General features: G+C 36.1%; 2 protein-coding genes across 2 annotated transcripts in view; both read left to right on the top strand.

Annotated features, from left to right (window-relative positions):
• Positions 1-5,483, top strand: part of LOC135682268 (ribosome biogenesis protein WDR12 homolog) — a 37,936-nt gene extending 32,453 nt beyond the window's left edge. Inside the window, exon 16 of the mRNA XM_065197083.2 lies at positions 5,254-5,483. The gene's annotated coding sequence lies outside the window, so the exon portion shown is untranslated. The remainder of the gene's footprint in view (positions 1-5,253) is intronic.
• A 143-nt stretch (positions 5,484-5,626) lies between these two features.
• Positions 5,627-19,893, top strand: LOC135682269 (desert hedgehog protein-like). The gene is made up of 3 exons (XM_065197084.2): positions 5,627-6,516; positions 14,414-14,678; positions 18,981-19,893. The coding sequence occupies exons 1-3, from the start codon at positions 6,097-6,099 to the stop codon at positions 19,616-19,618; spliced, it is 1,323 nt and encodes a 440-aa protein (XP_065053156.2). The 5' UTR covers positions 5,627-6,096; the 3' UTR covers positions 19,619-19,893.
• Positions 19,894-23,002: the final 3,109 nt, after the last annotated feature.

Here is a 23,002-nt window from a genome sequence, read left to right on the forward strand (position 1 = left end):
TGTATGTTCCGTAGAATCTTCCTATCAAGTAAAGATCGCTGGAGTATTATGTAAAGTCCAGGGAATTGATTTTGTCTTGGAAGTTATCAGAGTAAACCAAGTGTCAATCATTTCCGGAGTAGTGAAACTCTCTGTGTATCTTTCAACAAAAAACCTATTTGCAACGTCAACTAATCCAAGCTCTTCTGACAGACAAGGTTTACTAAAGTCGAGACATTTTTATCCTTAAACAAGTCACCATTATAGGCTCAAGTCAGCTATTTACATAAAATTTGTCAGGCAAATTTATCCTAAGTACAAATAGGTCATTAGGCTTTTCCATGAAATCAAGGGTTCTTATTAAAGCCCCTTTACTTGAGTAGGAACGAAATCTTCTTTCAAAATATTGATCATGATTCTCTTTCCTGCTCCCACCAGTACGGTTACCAAAATTATATCTGAACATAATGCTTATAACAATACGTCTCATAGCCAATCGATTCTTCTTTTCCTAAAGTCAGTTGGTTTCTACTTTCTCATTTTCAGTGAATTTTAAGCACCCTTCCTTTTATTTAATATCATCATCTGATTTTAAGACTTCTCTTTTCATAGTTAAACGTTTCTTTTTTGGAATGAAAATAACTCCGGTCTGTTATATAGTGCTCGATTCCGTATAGGTGGAGCTGTACGCATAAAGTTTGTTTCTGCTCTGCAGATGATCCTTCTTTATATCATGTTATAACAAAGAATGGGCATTCCTGCACCATTCCAATGTTCGCAATCACAATGTTCGAGTGAAGCGGGTCGACAAAATACTTCATGATATTATTCGCATACTTCTTTTCAAAATTTGCGCACTTCTTTCCACAAAAAGAAACATTTTTCAAATGTACACAATAAAATATTCATCACAAGGCCTGCGCCACGAATTTGAAAGTGGGGGGCCAAGGCTAAAAAAGTAAGGGGCCAAGGCTTCTTACCCCTTTCACTGTAGCTTTGAAACTACGTGCTTCGCAAAAAAGGGGGGCCATGGCCACCCCGGCCCCCCAGAGGTGCGGGCCCTGCATAACCGTTTTAAAGGGAAACATAGACGACATAAGATTGTATATGCCGTGTCAAAAAGTACTCACTATGTTGAAGCGCTTGAGAATAACGAGAAAATTTTGTCCAATTCAACATTTGAAACAGTGGGGACACATTCTTTTTAAAAGAGGCAGGCATATGATTTTTGGAATATTGAGAACCATGCCTCTAGCTTCTGCGATTGAATTTTGGGGAAATTGTCTCGTTATATTTGTCTTGTTAAGTCGATACCTTATGCAATTACATTTAAAAAAGCGTTATCTAGACCTAGTGAATATTACACTCTTTTTCCTAAGAAAATTTATTCATAAGAATATTCAGGCTTTGAATCATCCAATTTTTAAGAATATTTGAAGAAATGCTCAGCCCATAGTGACAGGAATTCTTATCTGTATGGCACAGACTCAGCTTGCATGTTTGTGTCTCACTTTTCAGAAGTTGCTGTTTTGCTATGTTTATAACAGATAATCGCATGCCAGAAATATCTCGTTTTTAAAAAAAACGTGATTTTTATTCGAGGGCGATGTTACTCTGAAAACATATCAGATTTGAAAAATACTTAAAAAATATGCCCAGGCTATAAACAAAAATTTCTTTAAGGCAGTATGTCCCCCATTCTTTAAAAATCTCTTTGCACAGATGCATATATAACCAATCAGAATGAAGAACCACAGTAGCGTTATTTCCCTGAGCGAGTTGCTGTGAATTTTGTTTTGGTGTCAAACTTCGTCAGTTTCGACGATACAAAGATTATGCATTTCTTTGTCTTGTCGTGTTCACCCACAAATAACTAATATCGGATACTAAAAAAGCAGAGTACGACCCTCTTTTAAGGCGAGGCTTTCAAATTAGGATTAGCAAATTTTTTATATAATTTTTGTAAATTATTTGCTAGACAGAAAAATGAAGTGAAGCAAGGAGAAAGGTATATCACCTGCTAATTTGTTTTTCTCCATGGAGCAAAGCGAGGATACCCAATATGTTTTTCGGGAAGAGGGAATCACCAGGATTCGGGAATTGAAGTTCAAGAATCGGGATTCGAGCCAAGAACGTAGCGGGAATTCGGGAATCAAGGGGGTCTATTGAGTACCCTCTAAAAACAGTTCACAAACCAAAAATTACTACAGGATCTCAATAGAAAAGAACAGGATTCCGGACATTTTTGGTATGAAAATAGAACTCGGGGATTTCTGATGTGAATATTGAAAAGACTTTGAATAGCGATTTGATTGTTGTGTTGGTTTCTGGTAATAAAATACATCGGATACAGAATATATAAAGTTTTTTACCGGTTTTGTCGTTACGTTTGTTTTTAGTCATACTTAGATATGCAAAGAGTTACGTGATTCATTAAAGATCCTACACAGCTCCATTTCGCTACTTGTTAGGCCATTTAGCTCCGTTACGCTACTTGTTAGGCCATTTAGACCCAGGCGCAAAAAAAACAACTGTAGTTACCAAACTATCGATAACCGAGCAGCAAAATCATTTGTAGATCAATTCTATCAGACTTTGGATGTATAACCAAACGTCTATGAATTAATTTTCTTGCTTTACCATAAATACCTTTCTATTATCTGTTATATTTTTGCATAGCTATCTAATCGGCCTAGGGAACAGGGAAACATCTTCAACGTATGTATCTAAGTTTGTAACTGTACCAATTTTGTATTGATTCGAAGAAACAAAGCTCATCTCAGTGAGGTTTTCTCGTAACTTATATCTTTCTTTCCCTTTGTAATTACTTTTTTGTAATATGCTAACTAGATTAATTTACCCAAATTTATTTAGCCTTGGTGATTCTAGACAACAGTTATACTCATTCAGTCATTCCGTACACATTGATTACTGTTTGTTCTCTCTTCCATACCGAATCTAGTTTTTTGCTTGGAATTTCTTTTGCTCTAGAAATAACTTATAGGCTAATGAAAGCATTTTCGTCTGTCTAAATTTGTATCGTTTGGTAATTGCAGTATCTCCCGAGCTTTTCAAGCTATTTTCTTGTCATTCCAGACATTATGTTTGCATAATTCATAAACTTGTCTGATATGATGGCAGTGCAATGTTTTCACATGCACCTTTTCTGTTTTGGTTCACTACTCAATCTTTACGTGTTTATTATGTCATCTATCTTGGTGCGAACTCCGGTCCCCTTTGCAATCCGGTCCGGTCTCCATTGAACTCCGGTCCGGTCTCCATTGAACTCCGGTCCGGTCTCCATTGAACTCCGGTCCGGTCTCCATTGAAGGACAGCTCCCGATAACGCAAAAAATGAAGCACAGACAAAGTGATTATCCTACGATAACAAGCAGCTGCAATCGCAAAATAATGCTATCTGTATAGAGTTTATTAAGAAAAATATTCTGCCTCTTTTAACTGTTTTCACGTCGGTTCCCTAACTGCGTTTCGTTTATGGAATTGTATTACGTCGCTGCACCAAAATGATATGAAAATCGTCAACGAGGCTACGTAATTGAAGTGTTTGCTAGTGTTTGCCAGTGTGCAAAAGGTAAAAGCCTGTTATTGCTGTTTTTCAAAAACCGAAATTAAGCTCCATATCTTGAATTATGGTAAAGCGATAATTTTATGCAGTCGAGTATATTTAAAAATTTTCTTTCGGTGAAGGTAAATCTTACGCTCTTCCAATTAATCCCTTGAAGATCCGTATTAAGTTGATTTGACCTTTGATCATTTCTGACGGAGTTATCTTTAGTAGCAGGCTTGTCAAAAAATCGTGGATCGTTCATAACGCATGCACATTTGTTCTTGTACAAGCTGCGCAAGAAGGAGTCAAAATTAACCCTAACGGGAGTCAGGAAGTTAGAATAATAGATATTCTATGATTTGCAAGGATTGTTCTAGCTGAGTTGGCCTGTGAAAGAAATTCGATAAGAAAGTTAATTATGATTTAGTAAATCCAACGTCATCTTAAATTCGAAATGTTTCCTTACTACACGGATTTTCCTATATCTTTTAGACACTAGTGACATGATTAATCGAATAATATCAGGTAATAGATGCATGTCAGATCCCTCTTCCTTTGCCAGATTCGTTAGTCAGCTTACAAAGAGCCTTTATTTGTCACGACACTGATATGTCTCATCCAAAGGAAAAACTGGGACAAAATGACTGTTCAGTTAATTAGTTCACTACGCAGATGTTACACTTATGATTGAATGAAAACTTGCTCCGCTATCCTCAAAGGGTCACTCTGTTTTCGTTCTATCTTGAATGGAAAGGCAGCAGTTATCTTTGCTGAATCATTCCAAGATGCAATCTCGGGGTTTAGTACGTTCGTGCAGAATGTTTGATATTGGCTAAGAATCATTCAGCTCTTATTCTTTCTTGTTAAGCTTGTTGGTTCCAAATCAAGTTCCTAAGCCCTCTGCAGTTTTGGGCTCTAAACATACTAGCATTTGTTCTAGAAAACCCTTCATTAATTCTTTACTTCAAAAAATAACCGGCAACGCAAAAAGAGAAATGAATCAAATTCCATCGATCCCAGAAAGCCTGATATCATGGTTTGATATCATATATTCAGATCGAAAGGATTCCCCCCTCCCAACACTGGGAGTAGGCTGGGCTGTCAGCGCATCAGCTCTTGCTAAACGCCCCCGAAAAGATCTAATCTAGTGAGGGGATGGCTCGTAAAACAGCGCTCTCTCGCCAAGACTAGTGAGCCTGCCACAACTCTGAGCATATAGCTTCATAGGAGGAGATCGAAACTGAACGAATAAAAGTAAAAGAAGTACCAATATTATATTAAGAACGCAAACAAAGTGACAGGAGCATGGTTATAAACGAAAAAGCAACTTGACAGAAAATCAGATTAGTATTCTTGGTTTAGTAACAAACAACGCTAAGCTACTTCAAATGCTTTTTATTTGAAGCAAAATAATACGATCCGATTGCTATGATATGTTGTGATGTGATTTTCATTACTTATAACTATCTAGTATTAATTTTGATACCAAAAGTGTTGTGAAAATTCCTCTGTTTCACTTGAAGCCTGGGGCTGTTTCAAGAAAAATTGTGCGCAAAAGTCCTGCGAATTTGTGCTAAAAATTTTTTCATATTTAGGATCTTCTCGGCTTTACATAACTATAATCCAGATTTATCTTAAAATTTTATTGACGGCTGGAAATATAGTAAAGAGATTGGTCTTAAAGCAATTTATCTGTCCGCTTTTAGCATGCGAAGGAAAAGAGGCGATTCAAAAGAGATGCAAGAACACGCTGAATTGACGTAAATGCTTCAAGGTTTGTTTCTGAAAAACAATTTTCTGTTTCTTAGTTGTACAAGGGAACAGGGATGTTTTAAAGAGTTTTTATTTACTCTCGTGTGTTTGCTTTGTTGTTCTTTTCTACGGTAATTTATGTAAAAACGCTTGGATAAATGAAACTTGTAGTTGAATAAGAAAACGAAGTTATCTGAAATAGAATTCTGGATATGGCCGCTATAGAAAGCTGTTGCGTTTTCCTTACCCCTAGTACAGCTGAGTTTTTCTATCTTTGATTTTGACGTTAACGTTGATTCAACCCACTTACAAAGTGGAAACATTTTTATAAAAGCTTCTTAAGGAAAGGAGTGATCTTGGTGGATTTTTCCACCCTTATCTAGCCTCTACTGTTTCGAGACATTTTGTTATAAGGGGCGTTTTTAATTGCCTGTGAAAGAAGTTGGTTTTTGCCATTTATAATCTTCAAATCTGACTATGCTCACAATTCAAACTGCGGTAGATGTTAGCTCGAGATTGACTTGATGATTTTGGGCTGATCATTCATAAGATAACAAACAAAGTCTTGAAACCCCGGAGATTGATACTTTTGAACACAACGAGGCTGTTTTTATATAAGGATGTCAAACAATGCGCAGTTTTGTCTCGACCAATAGAATCAATCTATCTCAGGCTGTTTTGCGCAGGCTTATAATGATAGGTCCAATGGTTCGTATGCGGTTTAATTGCTAATGCAGGCACACTGTTTAAACAGTAGGCGACTAGTTGTCATGAAAAGTGTACTCCAGGATATATAGATGAGCAAAAAGAGTGACGGGATACAAAGATTTAAACAGGGCTCGTTATCTGAACGCTTGAGTGGCAGCAAAAGTAAACAGCATTTGGAGCGCTATTTCTGTGATACAGAAATGGGTAATGGGAAAGGTGTCGCCGTTTTGACAAGATTTGTAATTTTCCTCGTTTTTGCTGAATATATACTTGTGACTTTCGCGTGTGGCGTTGGAAAAGGATCTTATACAAATAAGGAGTTTCCACCGTTAAGAGAAAACCAGAGAAAGCCACAAGAAGATGAAGAAAGCAGTGTTGCAAGTGGGCCATTCAATCACAAAGTAAGGTTTGGTTCTAAAGAGTTCAAAGCAAAGATAGTAAGGTACTTTGGTACGAATATTGTGTTTAGAGATGATGAGGGAAATGGAGCTGACCGCTATATGACCAAGGTAAGAAACGCTTTTCATATGAATAACAATGTTAACGCTTAATGTAATTTCTTGTGCTCTTATCTATATTTAGCGTGTTAGTTTCTTAGACTCAAAATTATATTAAATTCCCTAAGACCGTATCGCGCTATGGAAAATTTATTTCTAACCTTCGTCTAACAGCACCATCTTCCAAAAAACATTGCCGCTAACTTTTCAAAAATCTTGTTTATGCGTGACCAGAAGTTCCTTTTCCGCGACGTGATTTCTTTGCAAAATTCAGGAAAACTTTTGCACAAGCATTTTGCCAGAGTTTGCTAACACTGATGTGAAAATCTTAATTTGCTTTGCAACTCTCCTTGGGTCTAAAGTTCCTCTAGAGGGTCTTGATTTTCTGCTGTAGCAAATGACCCTACGGCTGTAGTCAATTTTTTATTTTCCTTGTGTCCTTATCTTCGACAGCAAACTGCCTGCGAAAATGTCTGGTTTGACTTAATTAGCGAAAATTCTTCTGGCCAAAACATTTTCGGTATCATTAATCATCTTAAGATTAAGGAAGAAAAAGGATATTTGGGATTATCTTCATAAAAACTAGAAGATGAATTTTTCTTTTTCTAAGAGTATCTGGTTTGAGCTAAATTTCTAGCCCTGTAATGCGATTAAACTTTATTCTTGAATTAGAGGTCGCACAGCCATTCGCAGTCAATATTGTTACGTCTTTAATAAACTGCCTGGTTTCAGATTTGTAAGCTTTGTATCGCTTTCAAATCGCAGTAGCAAAAATGCCTGTTTCTAATCCAGCCTTTTGATGAACCTCGTTTAAATGCTAGTTTTACGGAGTGCCTTGGAATAAGGGGTATTGCAGTAACAGATAAAGAGAAATATTCACAAAACGTAGATTGCATAGCTTTCGTTTTCAAGTTTTTAAGTAAACTTTCCAGTTTCGTCACAACGAAGACTTGGTTTATAAGTTACGGAATATTTTTTGCTGTTTTAGAACGCTGAAAAGTCATTTCGATGATTTTACAAAATCGATTCCATCAGTAAATTTCCTGTGTGTTGTAAACACGCCCCTGTCGTCTATTATCTTTAAAATGTCGCCTGTTTATATATTTATTGTTATCCCGTCCTGTGGGAAAGAAAAATCATAGGAGCACCTCCAAACCTACCAAAACTAAATTCACTCCCACGGATACAATTAATGGTCGATATATACATATAACTGGATCGTTAACTTAATTGATTGCTTCGGCAGTACCTCCTTCTATCTTCCAATCTGTTTAATGGCACAAAGTGAGTGCAATTTAGTACATTTTTTCAAAGGGTGACCTTGTAGTTACTTGAAAGGTATTTGTTTCTGTTTGCAGCCGTAGACAGTGATTAATAGGATGTTTAGGGGTATCGAGACGAGGATTGCTTGATACATAAGTCTTAGTAATACTCTATTCATTATTTTCTTCGCAAATGTGGGCACAATTCATTCTAAAGTATACCCAGAATGGGGTTTTTTCATCAATATCAGCAGTTGCCCTCCCCGCTTCTGCTGCTAGCAAATCAACTTCTTCCTAAGATTTTTAGGCAAATAAATCTTCCTAACACTGTGCTAACATTCTCAGGCAAATAAACTGAATAACAACTTTCCTCGCTTCGTTGTATGAAAGAAAGAGACCATTTCCATGATAACAAGAAAAATATTTTCTTGGCGTCGGCGTTACATAGCAAACAGCCGCCAGACTGTTGCAGGAATTGTTATCTGCCTTCTTTTCGATAAGAGAATAATTCTACCTAGGGTAATTGGTGCGATATAATAAGGGACATGATTTGGCTCAATGCAGACCCCGGCTGGATCGTTCGTTCGTATCTCGTCTGGCTGTAGAATGCACGATAATGTTGTCATAACTTAGACATTAAAGATGAAATAGGTGATAAATGGCCATTTATTCTAATAACCCTAAATTAAGGAATATAATAACACTCTGCAATTTTGTCTATCACACACTCAAGATAAAGCGAATCCTTGGACAACCTCAGGAAAGACTATCATTTTTTGTAAGAATGAAGATATTTCTATTTTGAATGACTGGTCTAAAACGATAGAATTCTTCGAGCTATAGAAAACTTATTAGGAAACATTGAATGAAATGAGTAAGAAAGATAGGAAGGTGTGACCATATGGTATTGTGCCTTCTTGACAACTGCTATCTCTATTGAATGTTGGGTCGCCTGTCAATTTTTGCCAGACTGATTTTCGTGCAGGGGTCCTGCCCTAGTACGACATGGGCGTTTAAATTTATTATTGTCAACCCAGAAGCTTGAAAAAACATGGAATCGATTCGTTGATGCTATTTCTTCATAAGCGTTCTCAAGCTGTGGCCTTACCAATGCAGAGGTGGTTTTTGCATGGTCCTTGAAACACCCCCTTAGGCGTTTGCCGTTTAAAATGCAAAAACGTTTTAACAAAGCCCATTTATCCTTCCCGTTTAACGATGCATAATCATTGTTTATTTCGAGAAACTGAAAAAACACGCAGTGCTTAGAGTTCCTTGATCATTCACACCATTTATTTGCTAAAATATTCTTGAGCGTATCATAGAGATTGGAATGCCAAAAAGGAATGTTCTCTTTTTATTACCTTGTAAGATTCTGAGTATTATAAGACCAAATATGTACTTCATGTAAAATTTTGTTATGAGAGTTCAAAAACGGGTCGGTAAACTCCGGAGAAATCAAATCACGTAAAATACACAATTGTTGCAGCTGCCAGGGAGATAAATCACAGGAGAAATCAGATTGATATCACGGTTTGTGTGATTTGGATTCATTCAATATACGTGGGTATGGGGTCTTACAATTCACGTGTCAAATTGTCCTCTGCCAGCCACTGTAGGTATAATGCATTGTAGTATCAACCAGATGCTATGTTAGGGTACCAGGCACGATCTCACTTTGTAAAACACCACCCCTACCGGGCGCGAGTTTTCTTAAATTGCTAATTTTAGAATGCTAGTGACAGTTTTAGCCAAGATGTTTCGTTTAAGGGAGTGAGTGGGTTGGGTGTTGTTTCCTCACTGTTATGTCCTTGCACATTGCCACAATGTCGCGGGCAAACAGAGTACCTTTTCCTCAAACACGAAAACCCAGGTTGTCTTTGTTTACTATACGGAAAGACACGTGAACAACCAGCAGAAGTGAACTCTATTTCAAACAATATGACAGGACATGCCCCTAATTTCCCATCCAATCAACGTCAGCTCTTAACATAAATATTTGAAAAATGTCCGAAAGATTACAACTGTAAGTACATAAACTGCTGTTCTTAGCTTGGAAAGCGTCTCATTAAAAGTACACATCTATTGTCATGATTTCTGGTATTTAGATCACAGGCAGTAGATTTCGACAATGAATTTCCTTCTTTTGAACAACATTTCTCCTGATCGCCCTTATAAAATAATAACGAATGATTCGAATGGGATATGTATCATCATTCTCAACACAATGGATCTGAGACTTACGTAGGATTGTAGACCTTCCCGATTGCTCAACATTTGATCAACAAATATCAATTTCCGTAAGTCTCAAAATCCGTCAAAAAGAAGGATTATGTTGCTCTTGCTTTCATGATAAAGACCGTAAATTGTTCTTTTGATAATAACAGTAAAAAGTGTAGGTGTATAATTTCCTATCCATTAAAAGCAAATCATTTAAGGGGATTTTTCCTAATGTCACCTACAAAATCATAAACAGTTTTTCGCATAAAACGGCCTTGTTCCCCCAATTCATTATAAAATCAGAAATCCTTTCTTCTAGCGTAGATTGCCTTAATAGAATTTATAGACAATCAGCGGCTACGAAAGCATCGATCCATAAAGATGGTCGCATCTCAGAAAAACGAAGTGGCGCGACGAAGTGGAATGAAAAAATAGGAATTGCATTGTGTATGCTACGAATGTTCCAATTATCTCAAACGAAATGGAGCTGATTTCGTAAAGGTTTTTGCAAGTAGTTGGTTTGTAAGGATGTCTAAAAGAGCAATGATCTTAAATCTGACCTATTTCTTTGCAAATTTAACTTTTAATGTCAAAGAATTTTAATCATTGGTTTAGGTCACCTTTACTGACGTTAATTTTTGATCTCAAACTCTTATCTTCTTTATATACCTTAATTCCAAAAAAACCTCTTTTTTATATCATTTCCAAGAGCAGAACTGGTTCTTGCATTACTTTGAAGGCTGTTTCGTCTTCTAAGGCGAAAATCCTGCCCAAGACCGTTTTTGATTGATCCTGTGTCTGGTAGGGGTCAATTATCCAGAGTTGTGTAAAGGTTGTAACTAGTCAACGTGGACCAGCAGAGCTGCACGACTTGGAATTTGATTTCTTAGGAAAATAATTACACACGAAATGAGAAGCCTTATGTCTATAGATATCTGTATCCCAAACAGCTAGCAATGAAAAACGAAACTTGAAGACGATATCTAGAAATATCATCTGATTGTGGATTTAGCATATCTTTTCCGAAACGTGCAGCTGTTTCTTTGGATAGTTATATAAGTAATGGGTAACATACGCATTGGTGTACAGAATAGGATGAATGTAAGTTGCTTTAAACCTCAGCAGCATAGATTCGTCCTGTTCTAAATACTAAAGTTTGTAAATTCCTGCAAAAATGGCATTTAGCACTTAAAGACGAACCAGTAAAACAGTAATTTCATTTATATGCGATATAAACAGATAGATAATGAAGTGTTCGTCTTCTGGAGGCAGCTTCTACAAGGCTTTGAACTTTAGAACAAAGTTTTCTGCATGCTTTTGATGAATCCTATTGGAACTATCATAGCTGTTAGGTGCAAGGATGGCTCAGTTGTTAGAGGCGCTGACTACAGACACAAGGATCCGCGGTTCGAGTTCCTGGCTTGACCAAACTTTCACCCATGTGAGGAGAGTCGCCGGTCTCTGTAATTGCAGGCGTAGGAATCGCATTGAGAGGAAGGACCAGGACACTGCTCGATAAGCATATACTTCTCAGTGTCCTAAAAACTACCTCCGGATGCCACGTAGAAACAAACACAACACTATCATAGCATTTAGTCAGACCAAACCTGCTCAGTCCCTGAAACATGTGACCCTTAGTTTGGCCTTTTGAAAATCGAGGGCAATAGTTCAGCGCTAGTAAACAATTCTGTGTATGACAAGTTGAAATTTGCGTCTGAAATGTGTTTGAAACATTTCACCTGAATAGTTTTACCCATACCGTAAGAAGGAGAGCTTCTCTATTAGTTATGAAATCTGCTACTTCTTTGCGTACGAAAATATTGTTAAATTGAATGTTTATCTGCCAAATGGGACAATGCATGTTCCTACTTTAAGAGAGACTTGACACTGCATAAGTTTAGAATACAATGCTTCTCTATAATCTAGAACCTTATCCCCAAAAAGACTAAGCCAATCACAGAGATACAATATTTTCCAATTTTATCATTTTCAAATATATATTTTAACATCATGAAGCAAAATAAATAAAGTTAAGTTAAAAGGAAAACTTTAATATTAGATTTAATATTACATAAGACTTGAATATAAAGTTCAATATATGGAGGCACAAAGCTCCCAAGCGTTTGTTTCTCGTTCAACTGATAAAGTCTTTTTAATGGCTCTGAAAAAGCAAACATTTTACATCATAATGGCTAAAAGCTTTTTCGTCTGACACTCCTCAGAGCATAAAACGTCAGAATAAAGGTCCGAAAGAACATGATGACAAATATATACCCAATTGTGGATCGAAATAGGCCAATCAGAAAAAAATGCAAAGACAAAACCGGTATATTTGACCAATCACTGAAAAAACGTGCCTGAAAAAAAATTACCACTGGAGTCCAAGAGAGAGAATGAACTCCTTCTGTCTACACAATGGCGGCTTTTTTGTTTGTGTGTAGATCGATTCCAAACAGTCTTTAAACAGTGAAGACGTTAGAATGGATTAATCTTGTCTTTTCTTTATTTGACAACTGACAGATCATTGTAATGATAGTTAATAGAAAAATGACTATGCTTCTTTTTTTTTCTGTCAATTTTGATCAACAAAAATAAATTTGCCTTATTATTTCATTCGGTTTAACAGTTTGTTAATTAGACCTATTACAATTATATGTTGGAAAGTAAACTTCATCACACTTTCTGTCTTCTGCGATCAAGCAGTAATTCTAGTCCCATTATTCAGCATTCAAAGAGGTTTTGTAAACTCCACACATTTTATGGAACGTAAACTCAGCTTGCAGTCATGCGTTCTTGCAGTTGTCTTGGGTTCATATAATTAAGATATTTGTGCGGTTTTCATGAAAATTTACCAAACATTACTGCTTATTCAATCTAAGCTGGATACAAAACCGATTTATTTCAAACACGCCTGTGTTTTTGTTATCTATAGCATCTTCAGCAATTAATGAATAGATATCAAAATTGGTCCTTTAAACGATCACGTTCTTAGTAAAGTACGGCATATTGCATTCCCAGCATCCTTGTCATACTACTGTCGTCAGAGAAAAAACAACAGAAACTGTTGAAGAAGAGACGACACGTGATATGCGTAACCTCTTTTCTGTTTATCACAATTTAGTGACTGCATTGGGACAGCCACCCGTTTTTGACTCCCAAACGTTAAAACTTCCCAGCTTTCTAGAAGTCAACGTGATACACTTTTCATCCAAAACCTCACTTTTGATCCTTTAAAAAAATCATGCCACATTGTAAACCAGCTCTTGTATATTTTCCCTCTAATCTTACTAAAAGTGCCTCTGGCCTCCCCGAGAACTTTGAACTCTAGCGCTAAACATCGTTGCTTTATAAGGAAGTAAGTATCTTTGAACTCATAATGGAACTGTTCTTTGCTTGATGTATCTTGCAAGAATTATGCAGCAATAGAAAATACCCTGTACAATTACCTTGTGTGCACAGATACACAGCAACAAGAACATTAATTCTGGTTTAACGATTGACTGGATTTACAGATGCTGAATTTGGAAACAATAATAACTTTCATTTGTAGCTGCTAAATCTACCTTATACAGCATCAACACCTTCTCTTCATAGTCATTATATATAAAGACTTCAACACACAGGTGCATCGATGCTCTCCCACCAAATTAGGCAGCGTTTCAGTCCCTTTAATGCACCAAGGTATAATGATGCACACCAAATGAACTTGTGTATTTCTGAAAGAAAACATTCAAAACTCCACCCATTTACTTTCAACTTAATTATCGTGAAAATGTGAAAGATCCTTGTTGAATTGGACATAGTCGTTTTTACGGACAATTACTGCTTAGGATTCCTCACAGACTGGTCAACCACACAACTGATAGTAAAGTCAATTTATCATATTTTCGATCCCCTTCGACACGCCCTGTTAAACGTATCCTTTTATCCTTGGTTACATCGATATAAATTTCTTAAAAGGAATTTGAGATAGGAGTTTTTAAAAGTTGTTCCCCCATTCCCATTATGCTTAGGGGCTAGCTTTACCTTAGATTGTAAACTTCCAAAAACACCTTTTCAAATTATCCATTGTCTATTTGTTTCTGATACACTTATTGAACGCAGGTCGTTTGTTCCGCTGTGTGTTATGACAATTGTCGAAAATATTCCTCCTGAAAATAGATGCCCTAAGGACATTAAGAAAAACTGTTCGTTTTTGTCACAAGCTCTATATTTTCATTTCAGTCAATTTTTTCAGTTCAGTCTATTTGTGGATCCGCTTGTTTCTTTTTTGGGGATTTTACAGTTTGTCCTCCGTAGCCAAAACATCCCTGATAATGTTTGTAGGCATGCAGTATGATTTTTAGGTTCCACTATTTATTGTTACAGACTCCTTAAAATGCTTGCAACAGTTACGATTGTCGTAACAAACATATACTCTTCTTCCATAGCGGTGCGAAAGAGCTCTCAAGAAGTTGGCAAAATACGTTCGTGTTAAATGGCATAATAAAGTAAAAGTAAGAGTAATTGAGGCTTGGGATGAAGATGGGGAACACCCACCACGCTCGCTACACTACGAGGGCAGAGCTATTGACATTACAACTTCAGACAGAGACAGAAAAAAATACGGTGCGCTAGCAAGTTTGGCCTATTTCAAAGCAGAATTTGACTGGGTTGCATATCTGGATGGACATGTTCATGTTTCGTGTAAAAGAGGTGAGGTTGATTTTATATGCTTCTGTAAACATAAGTTTTTTCTGTTTTCAAATCTTCTAGCAAGGTAAGTAAAACTTCATTTGCTATCATATATAGGCATATCATATTATTGGCATGTTCTGTACTTTTGATTAGATATTCTGCAGTCTTAGAGAATTAGAGTTGACTCAGCGGTAAAACCGACATGCACCGTACTTTCGTCTCCCTGACATGACCAAACTTTCACCAAGAGTGAGGGAAGTCGCCTGCTCTCTGCAATTCCAGATGCAGGAGTCATGAGCTTTGGTCACATCAAGAGGAAGGCCACAACACTGTTCGATTCAGACCCCCACCTACGTCTAAGCCGTCCCAGAATCGTAAAAACACCATATAGAATAAAGAAAATTCCTTTACCTGGATACGAATGAGATATCATCTCAATTTCCAGTTATGTTTCCTTTTATGTGCATTTTCATCATTCTGTAAAATATCAAAAATTGACGGGCCACCATGAAGGCAATTTTACGTGGTCTTAATCAACAATAACATTTAGAGCATGTCGTTTGATCTGTCTCTTAGACGTTATTACGTTCTTAAGCTAATCGATAAAGCTGGCCAGTTTGATTGTTATTTGATGTGAAATGAATTAAGAGTTTACTCTTCAAATCACTAAAACTCATGACAAAGCCATAAGCCGTTTTGAGAAAACAAACAAAGTTAAAATTAATTTTTATCCTTTTCAACTCGACCACATAAAAGGTCGCTTGAAATTTTTTGCAGCAGCTCAGCAACAGGCAGTCATCGATGTTTGCGAAACTTGTAGGTATTACAACAAACAACGAATTAGGCCCACTCTCGAATCTAAGGTTAACAAATAAGACGTACAGTGATAAGAAAAAGGAAATTTGGGGAATGTGAAAAGGTACATTTTGGTCAATAATGCCTTAGGGCGTGTATTTTCATTTAAGTGCAAAAAACTTGGGACACCCAACCCCAATGAATGTAGTGAGCAACATTCCTTATAATGATTTGTTAAGATCAGTGAACGAAATCCATTTCCACCATACTTTGAATGTAAATATCTGTTCTTTGTCTTTCAAATGTTCAGTCACTGTTCAGAAAAGAATAATTTTTTTAATGACGAAGAAAAAGAAAGGCAAACGAAGGTTGAAACCCCATTCGTTGACTTGTTTTCCAATAGTACGTTTAAACGGCAGCACCAAGTAGAAGTGCTGTGCGCTATCGCCATATTGCTAAGCCAACAGATCTTCTTTATTCATACACATGGCATCCACTATTACAGTTTGTATCGACCTTCTATGATCGCATCACCAATTTTCGCCATTTTTCTATTTCCAATATGCCTTCTGCAAATTAAAACCGGACTGTTTATCTTTGCATCATTGCCAACTTTGCATCTTAACAACAGCTATATCTTCTGCTACTTTTCAAAAGTTTCATTTCTTTGTCTTCTTTCTTCTTTTAAGGTTTCATTTAAATGAATTATAAACCCTTAATTCTTCAAAGGAAGCCTACTGTGGTTATGCTAATCTTGCATTGCTCTTTCCATACATATTTAAAACGAGAAGAAGGAATGGATCTAGTCTTCTTCCATGCTTAAAAAGCATACATCCTTCTACTTTCTATCCATTAAATGCCGTTTTTAAATGCGTTTTTAAATTATTCTCATTCATTTATTAGGTTGTTAGTTTGAGTGTTATAGCGTTTTATGGTGCAATTAAGCACTTAGTAGTATGCAGATACTTAGTCTTGTGTAATTAAGCACTTAGCATCTTTTACAATATAAAGTTAAAACAACTTATCGAAACGACAAAATGATAATATATAGCATTGAAAGAACTTCCTTTTGATTTTTTGTCTCTAAAACGTAACAAGAAGATTTGTCTATTGATAATTTTAGCAAGCGATAATCGTAAGGCACGCCAAGCAGCTTAGATTTTAAGGCAATTTTATTTGAATTGAAGCTAATATCTACATTGAGCAGGCACAATTTGCACTGCCTCATTGGTGCATTGAACTAATAGAATTTTGCTCTTATCTGCAAACTGCGTTCCGGTATAAGGGCTCACAATTCACCATGTTTGCAAATGCTAGCCATTAAAATATATAAAACTTCCTGATTTTCAATAGACAATTACCTATTGCAAATTATAATCGTTTCAATCAGAACTTGAATTATCGCAATGAATGTCTGCATGATTGTCAGTGGTTTCGGGGTCATAGGGCCAAAATTGGGCAAAGTAGACTAAAAATTATCGTGACAACGATTCTAAATTGAATTGAAAGAACTATACAACCATATTCAACAATCTCCTTTTGGCACAAAATTTAAAAATGGTTTTGAAAAAAGCAAGTATTTTGAGACATACTAAAGCTTTTCATCTGACACTCTTCGGAGTATAAAACTTCAGAACATAGATCAAAACACTACGCTAGGAAGTATTTTTACCCAGTTATGGATCGATATAGGCCAATCAGAAACGCAAGTACATGACTGTTTAAGTTCCCCAATAAGTGACAGAGCACCATAATCAAAGAACCGCTTTACAGAAGTTCTATCATGAAGAGATGCCTTGTATTAACATGTCTTTCTTAATTAGACAATAAAAAACATGCATTTTTTTGTAATTTTTAAACTTAGAATTCAATGTTCGATTCTGGTTGATAGTACACTGTAAATTCCTTGTTGCACACTTTGATGATGATCACACGATCGCATGTTTAGTTTGATGTTTTATGTTTCCACGTTTTCGTCCCATCATGAAGCTTTGTACGTACCTTTGTACACAAGGCTTATCTTATGAATACCATTTGTACCTAAATGAATCCCATGAGGAAACCCCCTGTTGATCCGGGTCGAAACTTGAGGAGAAGCAGCGATTTGTAAGCAATAATTGCCAATAAAGATATCGAATTAAAGACGCAAATATCCATGATTGTGACCATGATCATAAAATATAATCACTTTTTTAATCAATCAACTTCAACTGAGGGCCAAGAGTAATCATCATCACTTTCTCAATTTTGTTGTCCGGACAGTCTTAGTGTAAGTTGAACAAGACGTTCGGTTCACGAAAAGAGAATTTGATGTGAATAAATGTGGATTAAAATTTATGTAGCCAAGTATGTATATAATTGAAAGAATTTCAAATTAGCTTTATAAAAGTGTATTTTGTCACAACGCGCGACAGATCAAAGGATGACTGTTGCAAACTTAATATGAATAGTATCGTTGTTTCAGTGTCATTTGCCGCATGAATCTGCCAGACATAACTGTCACTTCTTCTTATTTACTAACTTCGAACAAAAAGGAGGATCATCATGTCTTTGTTTCTAATAAAACCAGCCTCATTGATGTAAAGGGATCAATCGCAGATACAACTAAACGATTATGAGATTGGTGCATGTGACTCGAAATCTCTTCCTGTATTGTTGCCAATTCGACCAAAATGCCAAAATGGCGGCCGACAAGCTTGATCCAATGAGCTTCAGTCTTGATCATGACATGTCGAATAAGATTAATTACGCTATATCTGTGATCTAATTCAATTGCCATTCGCAATTTGACTGCAAATGTCGTTAACTACAGCAATAGGTGTTGCGTTGGAGACATTTTCGGTATATGTTTCACGGAGAAGCGATTTAAAGACTAGTGACTACTTTGCCAAAGGATAAACTTGTTAGTATTACACAAGATGTAGCCATCATAAGACTATTATTGCGCTCATAATGTACCTTTAACCTATCTTTAACACTTTTACTTTGGCTAACAGCATGTTAATTTAGCCAAAGTCTTAACTGAGAATTTGAAACTTCACATTTACTTCTCTTTACATTTTTAGCGTAATAACACATTTATAAAACAAATGTTAATCAAAATGATTGCTCTTTGAAAGTCCTTTCTGAGGGCCACGTGGAAACAGATAATTTAAAAGGCGCATACTGCATGGAAAAGTCCGTTTTCTCTATGATAAACAAAACTCTTGCAAAAGATAATAGAAAGTCAATTTTTCGAAGTAAAGGTGACCTGTGAGCAATCTATGACTGCCATTGTTTTTACAATTTCACACTACTTCTTCTTGAATTTCTTTTCACACTTAACTCCCATTAACACACATGTCCTAATTATCGACATGTTAATGTGTGCAGACTGTTAAGAACTACATCACCACACTTTATTCAATCATTTCATTTTATTTCGTTGCTGATTAGTAAAAAGATAGCGAAATCTTTAGATATCCTCTAGAACTGCGAATTCAATTATTACTTATCGACTAACAATCCTATATTGGTTTTACGTAGATGATGCGGTAGAGGAAACCAGCAGCTGTTTCCCTGGCCGTGCGACCGTTATAGCGTCTAACGGAAAAGCAAAGCGAATCGATGAATTGGAAATTGGCGAGAAGGTGCTGACTCGATCATCTTCTGGAGACCTAGTTTACAGTAGAGTTGTTATGTTTATGGATGCAAAACCGAATGTTGTCATCAAAAATTACATAGAAATCCAGACAGATAACCCACGCAGGAAACTTCAGTTAACAAGGAGGCATCTTCTGATTGCATCAAAAGATGGTGTAAACTTTGAGACAATATTTGCTGAAAAGGTTGTAGTTGGCAACATCGTGAAAGTATTAGCAGAGAACGGAACAACATTAATAAATTCCCGAGTTTCTGGTGTGAAATTACAAAAACTTAGAGGAGCATTCGCCCCTTTGACAGAAGAAGGGACAATTTTAGTCAATAGCATGCTAGCCTCCTGTTACGCAATGACGGAAGATTTTAGGACAGCACATTTGAGTTTTGCACCATGGCGATATCTGTTTGAATTAACTGACTTCCCGTATAAATACCAGATTCAGCAAGGTGAACACTGGTACACAAGACTGCTGGTAGCTATAAACCGTGCTTTTGGAGTTCTTCCAGAAGTTTATGCCCAATAGTTACTTCGTAGAGTAGAGCTCGGGAAGTTTACAGTAAATTAATATATTGGAATTGAAGTAATAATATAAAGAAAAATTACAGATCCAGGGAAACATCGTCACAACTTCAGCATTGTTCCGTGGTCTCTGTCAGTATGTAACGTCGATAATGGATCTTGCAAGATATAGGTTGTTGCTACAAATCCCAATGATGAATAGCACTGTTGTAAAGCAGTTGTAAATAGTTGTACTATTTTCAGTAACCGATAATCCATGATAATTTATTTCCTCCTTCACATTGGACTGTCGCTGTATGAATTCAGTTGTGAGGGGACAATCTTCAGAACATAGGTTTTTCTTTGTTGAACGTTGAATCTTTCTTGTTAGTAACCTTTTCTCTTTGGAGTTTGTTGCCTGGTTGTGATCGATAGATATATTTTTCTTTTCTTTCACCAAGCAATATAAGACGGAGCCTTGAAGGGTAGAAACGACAAAAGTGTTCTACCATTGATTGTATGCACTACTGAAGAAAAATGTTTTTACAACAATTTCTTTTTATCCTGTGCCGACACTGTTATTTTTTCCCTTTTTAATTAAATATATTTCCAATAAGGAACATAAAAAATTATGTTACAAACAATTTTTTAGCGGTAAAAAATTTAAATTTGCCTTTGAAAAAAGCAAGCATTTTAAGCCATACTTCAGTATATAAAACGAGTATTGATCGAAAACTCAAAGCAAAGAAATATTTAACTAGTTGTGGATTTAAGTAGGCCAATCAGAAACGCGGGCACGTGATTGCAACGGATGCCTATTGGAGACATTACCAACGGAGTCCAAGGGTGAAAATGAATTCCTCCAGTCAATAAAATAGCGGTTTTTTCATTATGATTTTGATGATTTCTGGAACTGCCAAAAAGTGTCAGACAAAAGTCTGAAATATGTTTTCAAATTTTTGCTTTTTAAGGCCATTTTAAAAAAATTATCTAGAAAAAGAAATTGATTTCCTTTGATTCCTTTTTCCATTTCAGTAATACCATTTTAATTTTTTAAAAGTTCAGTTTTCGATCTTATTTCTTTAGCGCTGATGCATACGTTTTTAATTTTCCGGGCTAGTCAAGCATAATTGATAAACACAACCAAGGTATTTTTCATGAAATTGTACTTTGACTCTTTCAAGAAAAAAATCAGGGGACTGCCACTAGAAGGTTCCCTTTAGTGAGCACTTGTTTGTTTGAATTATACTAAGAATAGAAAAACTTGCTGACGGAATCCTTCAAAATCAGCCTAAAAGCAGTGGGGTTTGAAAATTGCAGACAAATAGCATCATGAATGCCTTTTCATTACGAGAAGGTGACTCAAATAATTCCAAATAAATCTGAATAATTCCGATTAATCCGAATGTTTCCGAATAGAAAAAGCAATTGGAGAATTTCCATTGGGGAATTGTTATCCAAAACATGGAGGAATTCTCATTAAATCATAAGGTAAATTCTTCAAACCGAACTCCTTTGAAAGAGACTATATGACATCAAGCGAAATATTTGCATTAAGAGTCTTAGAAACCACCTGCTTATCTTTTTGCCTTTTTTGTGTCTCATATCATACCGCAGGTGAAATGCTTTGACAAGAGATATGTAGATGCGACAATAGGTATGACTGTAGATATGAAAAGTACATTGACCTGAATGGTGAGAAGAATGAGCTTTCTTACCTATTCCCTCATCAGAATTCAAAACTGACTGTCAGTTTTTATGACCTGAAGATTTTTCTACTAAAATAAACAACTAAAGCCGATGCATCTACAGCAAGTGAAATTATCCACAAGACAAACACAACAAGATAGTAATGCTTTTGTTTGTATTAAACTTGCACAAAATTTCATCTTAATTGTTGCCAAGCTTTAACTGGATGGAGTGAGCTATCTTATAAAGTCTACATGCTCCGCACGAAAGATACTCGAAAGATCAATCGACCCAGGATTCCTTTACACTCGATATAAGCATTGTTTTCAGATCCCACTGCTTTATTCAGCTCAAGATAACTTTTCTTTTAAGGACCTTATCATTAAGTTAAAAGAACAAATCACAAAATAGTAACATTCGTATGATTAAATACCAAATATAACTGATTGTAAAGTTTACTGTCCTAAAATATTAGTTTGATTGTAATATGTTTTATTTCTATCTGTTCTCATGTATGTGTATTTAAAATGAAATCGTAAATACCAAATGTGGATATTTTCTCATCTTTTAAAAGTGACAGGGAACTCTATGCCAGAAAGAATAATTTTTAATTTTCATATGGCGGTCTTAAAAAAAGGCAAAATTTGGTAAAGACAAAGAAACAGCGTGAAATTACAGAAACTACATTTAAATTCGAAATCAAGTAATACCTAAGTAGCGGGACAATACCGTTGAAAATTTTCAATCATGTATATTTGCAGACCAGCATTTTGTTGGGATGTTTGCCAAAGTAGCAGGCCAAGCAGAATCCCCGACTTTGGGTAAATGATGCCTGAATGTAAGCCCACCTCATACTTACTCTTTAAGTCTCCTACCTAGGGAGATTTCAATATATGCTCGCTCACTTCGGGGAGCATCAATACATGCTCGCTTACCTTAATATAATGTTTAGAAGATGTGTAATTGAAATCGTAATTGATGATGTGTTTATGGAAATTTAGGCCAGAGTTATACGACGCCGGATTGGGTTCACCGTTCAAGGGTTATCTGAATTCGTGTGACTGAAATTCCTGTTCGAAAAACCTATCCGAAATGAAAGCCAATTGGAGTGAAAGCCAATCCGGTGTCTTTAATTCAGGGCTAAGTCAGGGGTTAGGCCGAGTAGTTTCTAGCATGAAGGTTCCATTCTTTGCGGCAACAGTCACTGTTCCTTTTCTTGACTTCATTGTACGCTTTTTACACACTAGATGAGCAGTATGAAATATCCACTGATTGTTACTTGCCGTAAATTCTCGAATTATCCCCAACGGGGGCTTATTCGAAGGGGCTTATGCGGGATTGGGGCTTATAAAAAGAAAAATTCGTTGTCTCATTCAAATAGTACGTTTGCTTTTTTCAATTTTCAAGTTCACGTCATTTGTTGAAATTATACTTGAAATAGTCATTCTCAAATATGGAACCAAAGTATAAATCAAATGCAAAACGATATTTTAGTCCAAGATATTAATATGGGAGCTTATTAAAACGCAAAAGTTGGCATTTTTTGTTTGGAGCTTATTCGAGCGTAGGGCTTATTCACATATTTTAAAATACATAAATCTAAGACCTAAATCTCAGCGTATCATGCTCTGCAGGAACTGACACTGCCACAGTATGAAAGAATGGCAAACGGTTCAAAAACTATGATTTAATATTTCGTACCAAAATCGACTAATGATTT

The sequence above is a fragment of the Rhopilema esculentum genome, chromosome 16, assembly GCF_057945365.1.
Source record: "Rhopilema esculentum isolate cy_ngs chromosome 16, ASM5794536v1, whole genome shotgun sequence".
Taxonomy (NCBI): Eukaryota; Metazoa; Cnidaria; class Scyphozoa; order Rhizostomeae; family Rhizostomatidae; genus Rhopilema; species Rhopilema esculentum.

What these genes read in the sequence shown, in the direction of transcription:
- LOC135682269 (XM_065197084.2), top strand. Translation starts at nt 6,097, where the DNA reads ATGAGCAAAAAGAGTGACGGGATACAAAGATTTAAACAGGGCTCGTTA. An exon ending in CTGACCGCTATATGACCAAG is followed by an intron (nt 6,517 to 14,413) that starts GTAAGAAACGCT and finishes CTTCTTCCATAG; the next exon opens with CGGTGCGAAAGAGCTCTCAA. An exon ending in TCATGTTTCGTGTAAAAGAG is followed by an intron (nt 14,679 to 18,980) that starts GTGAGGTTGATT and finishes GGTTTTACGTAG; the next exon opens with ATGATGCGGTAGAGGAAACC.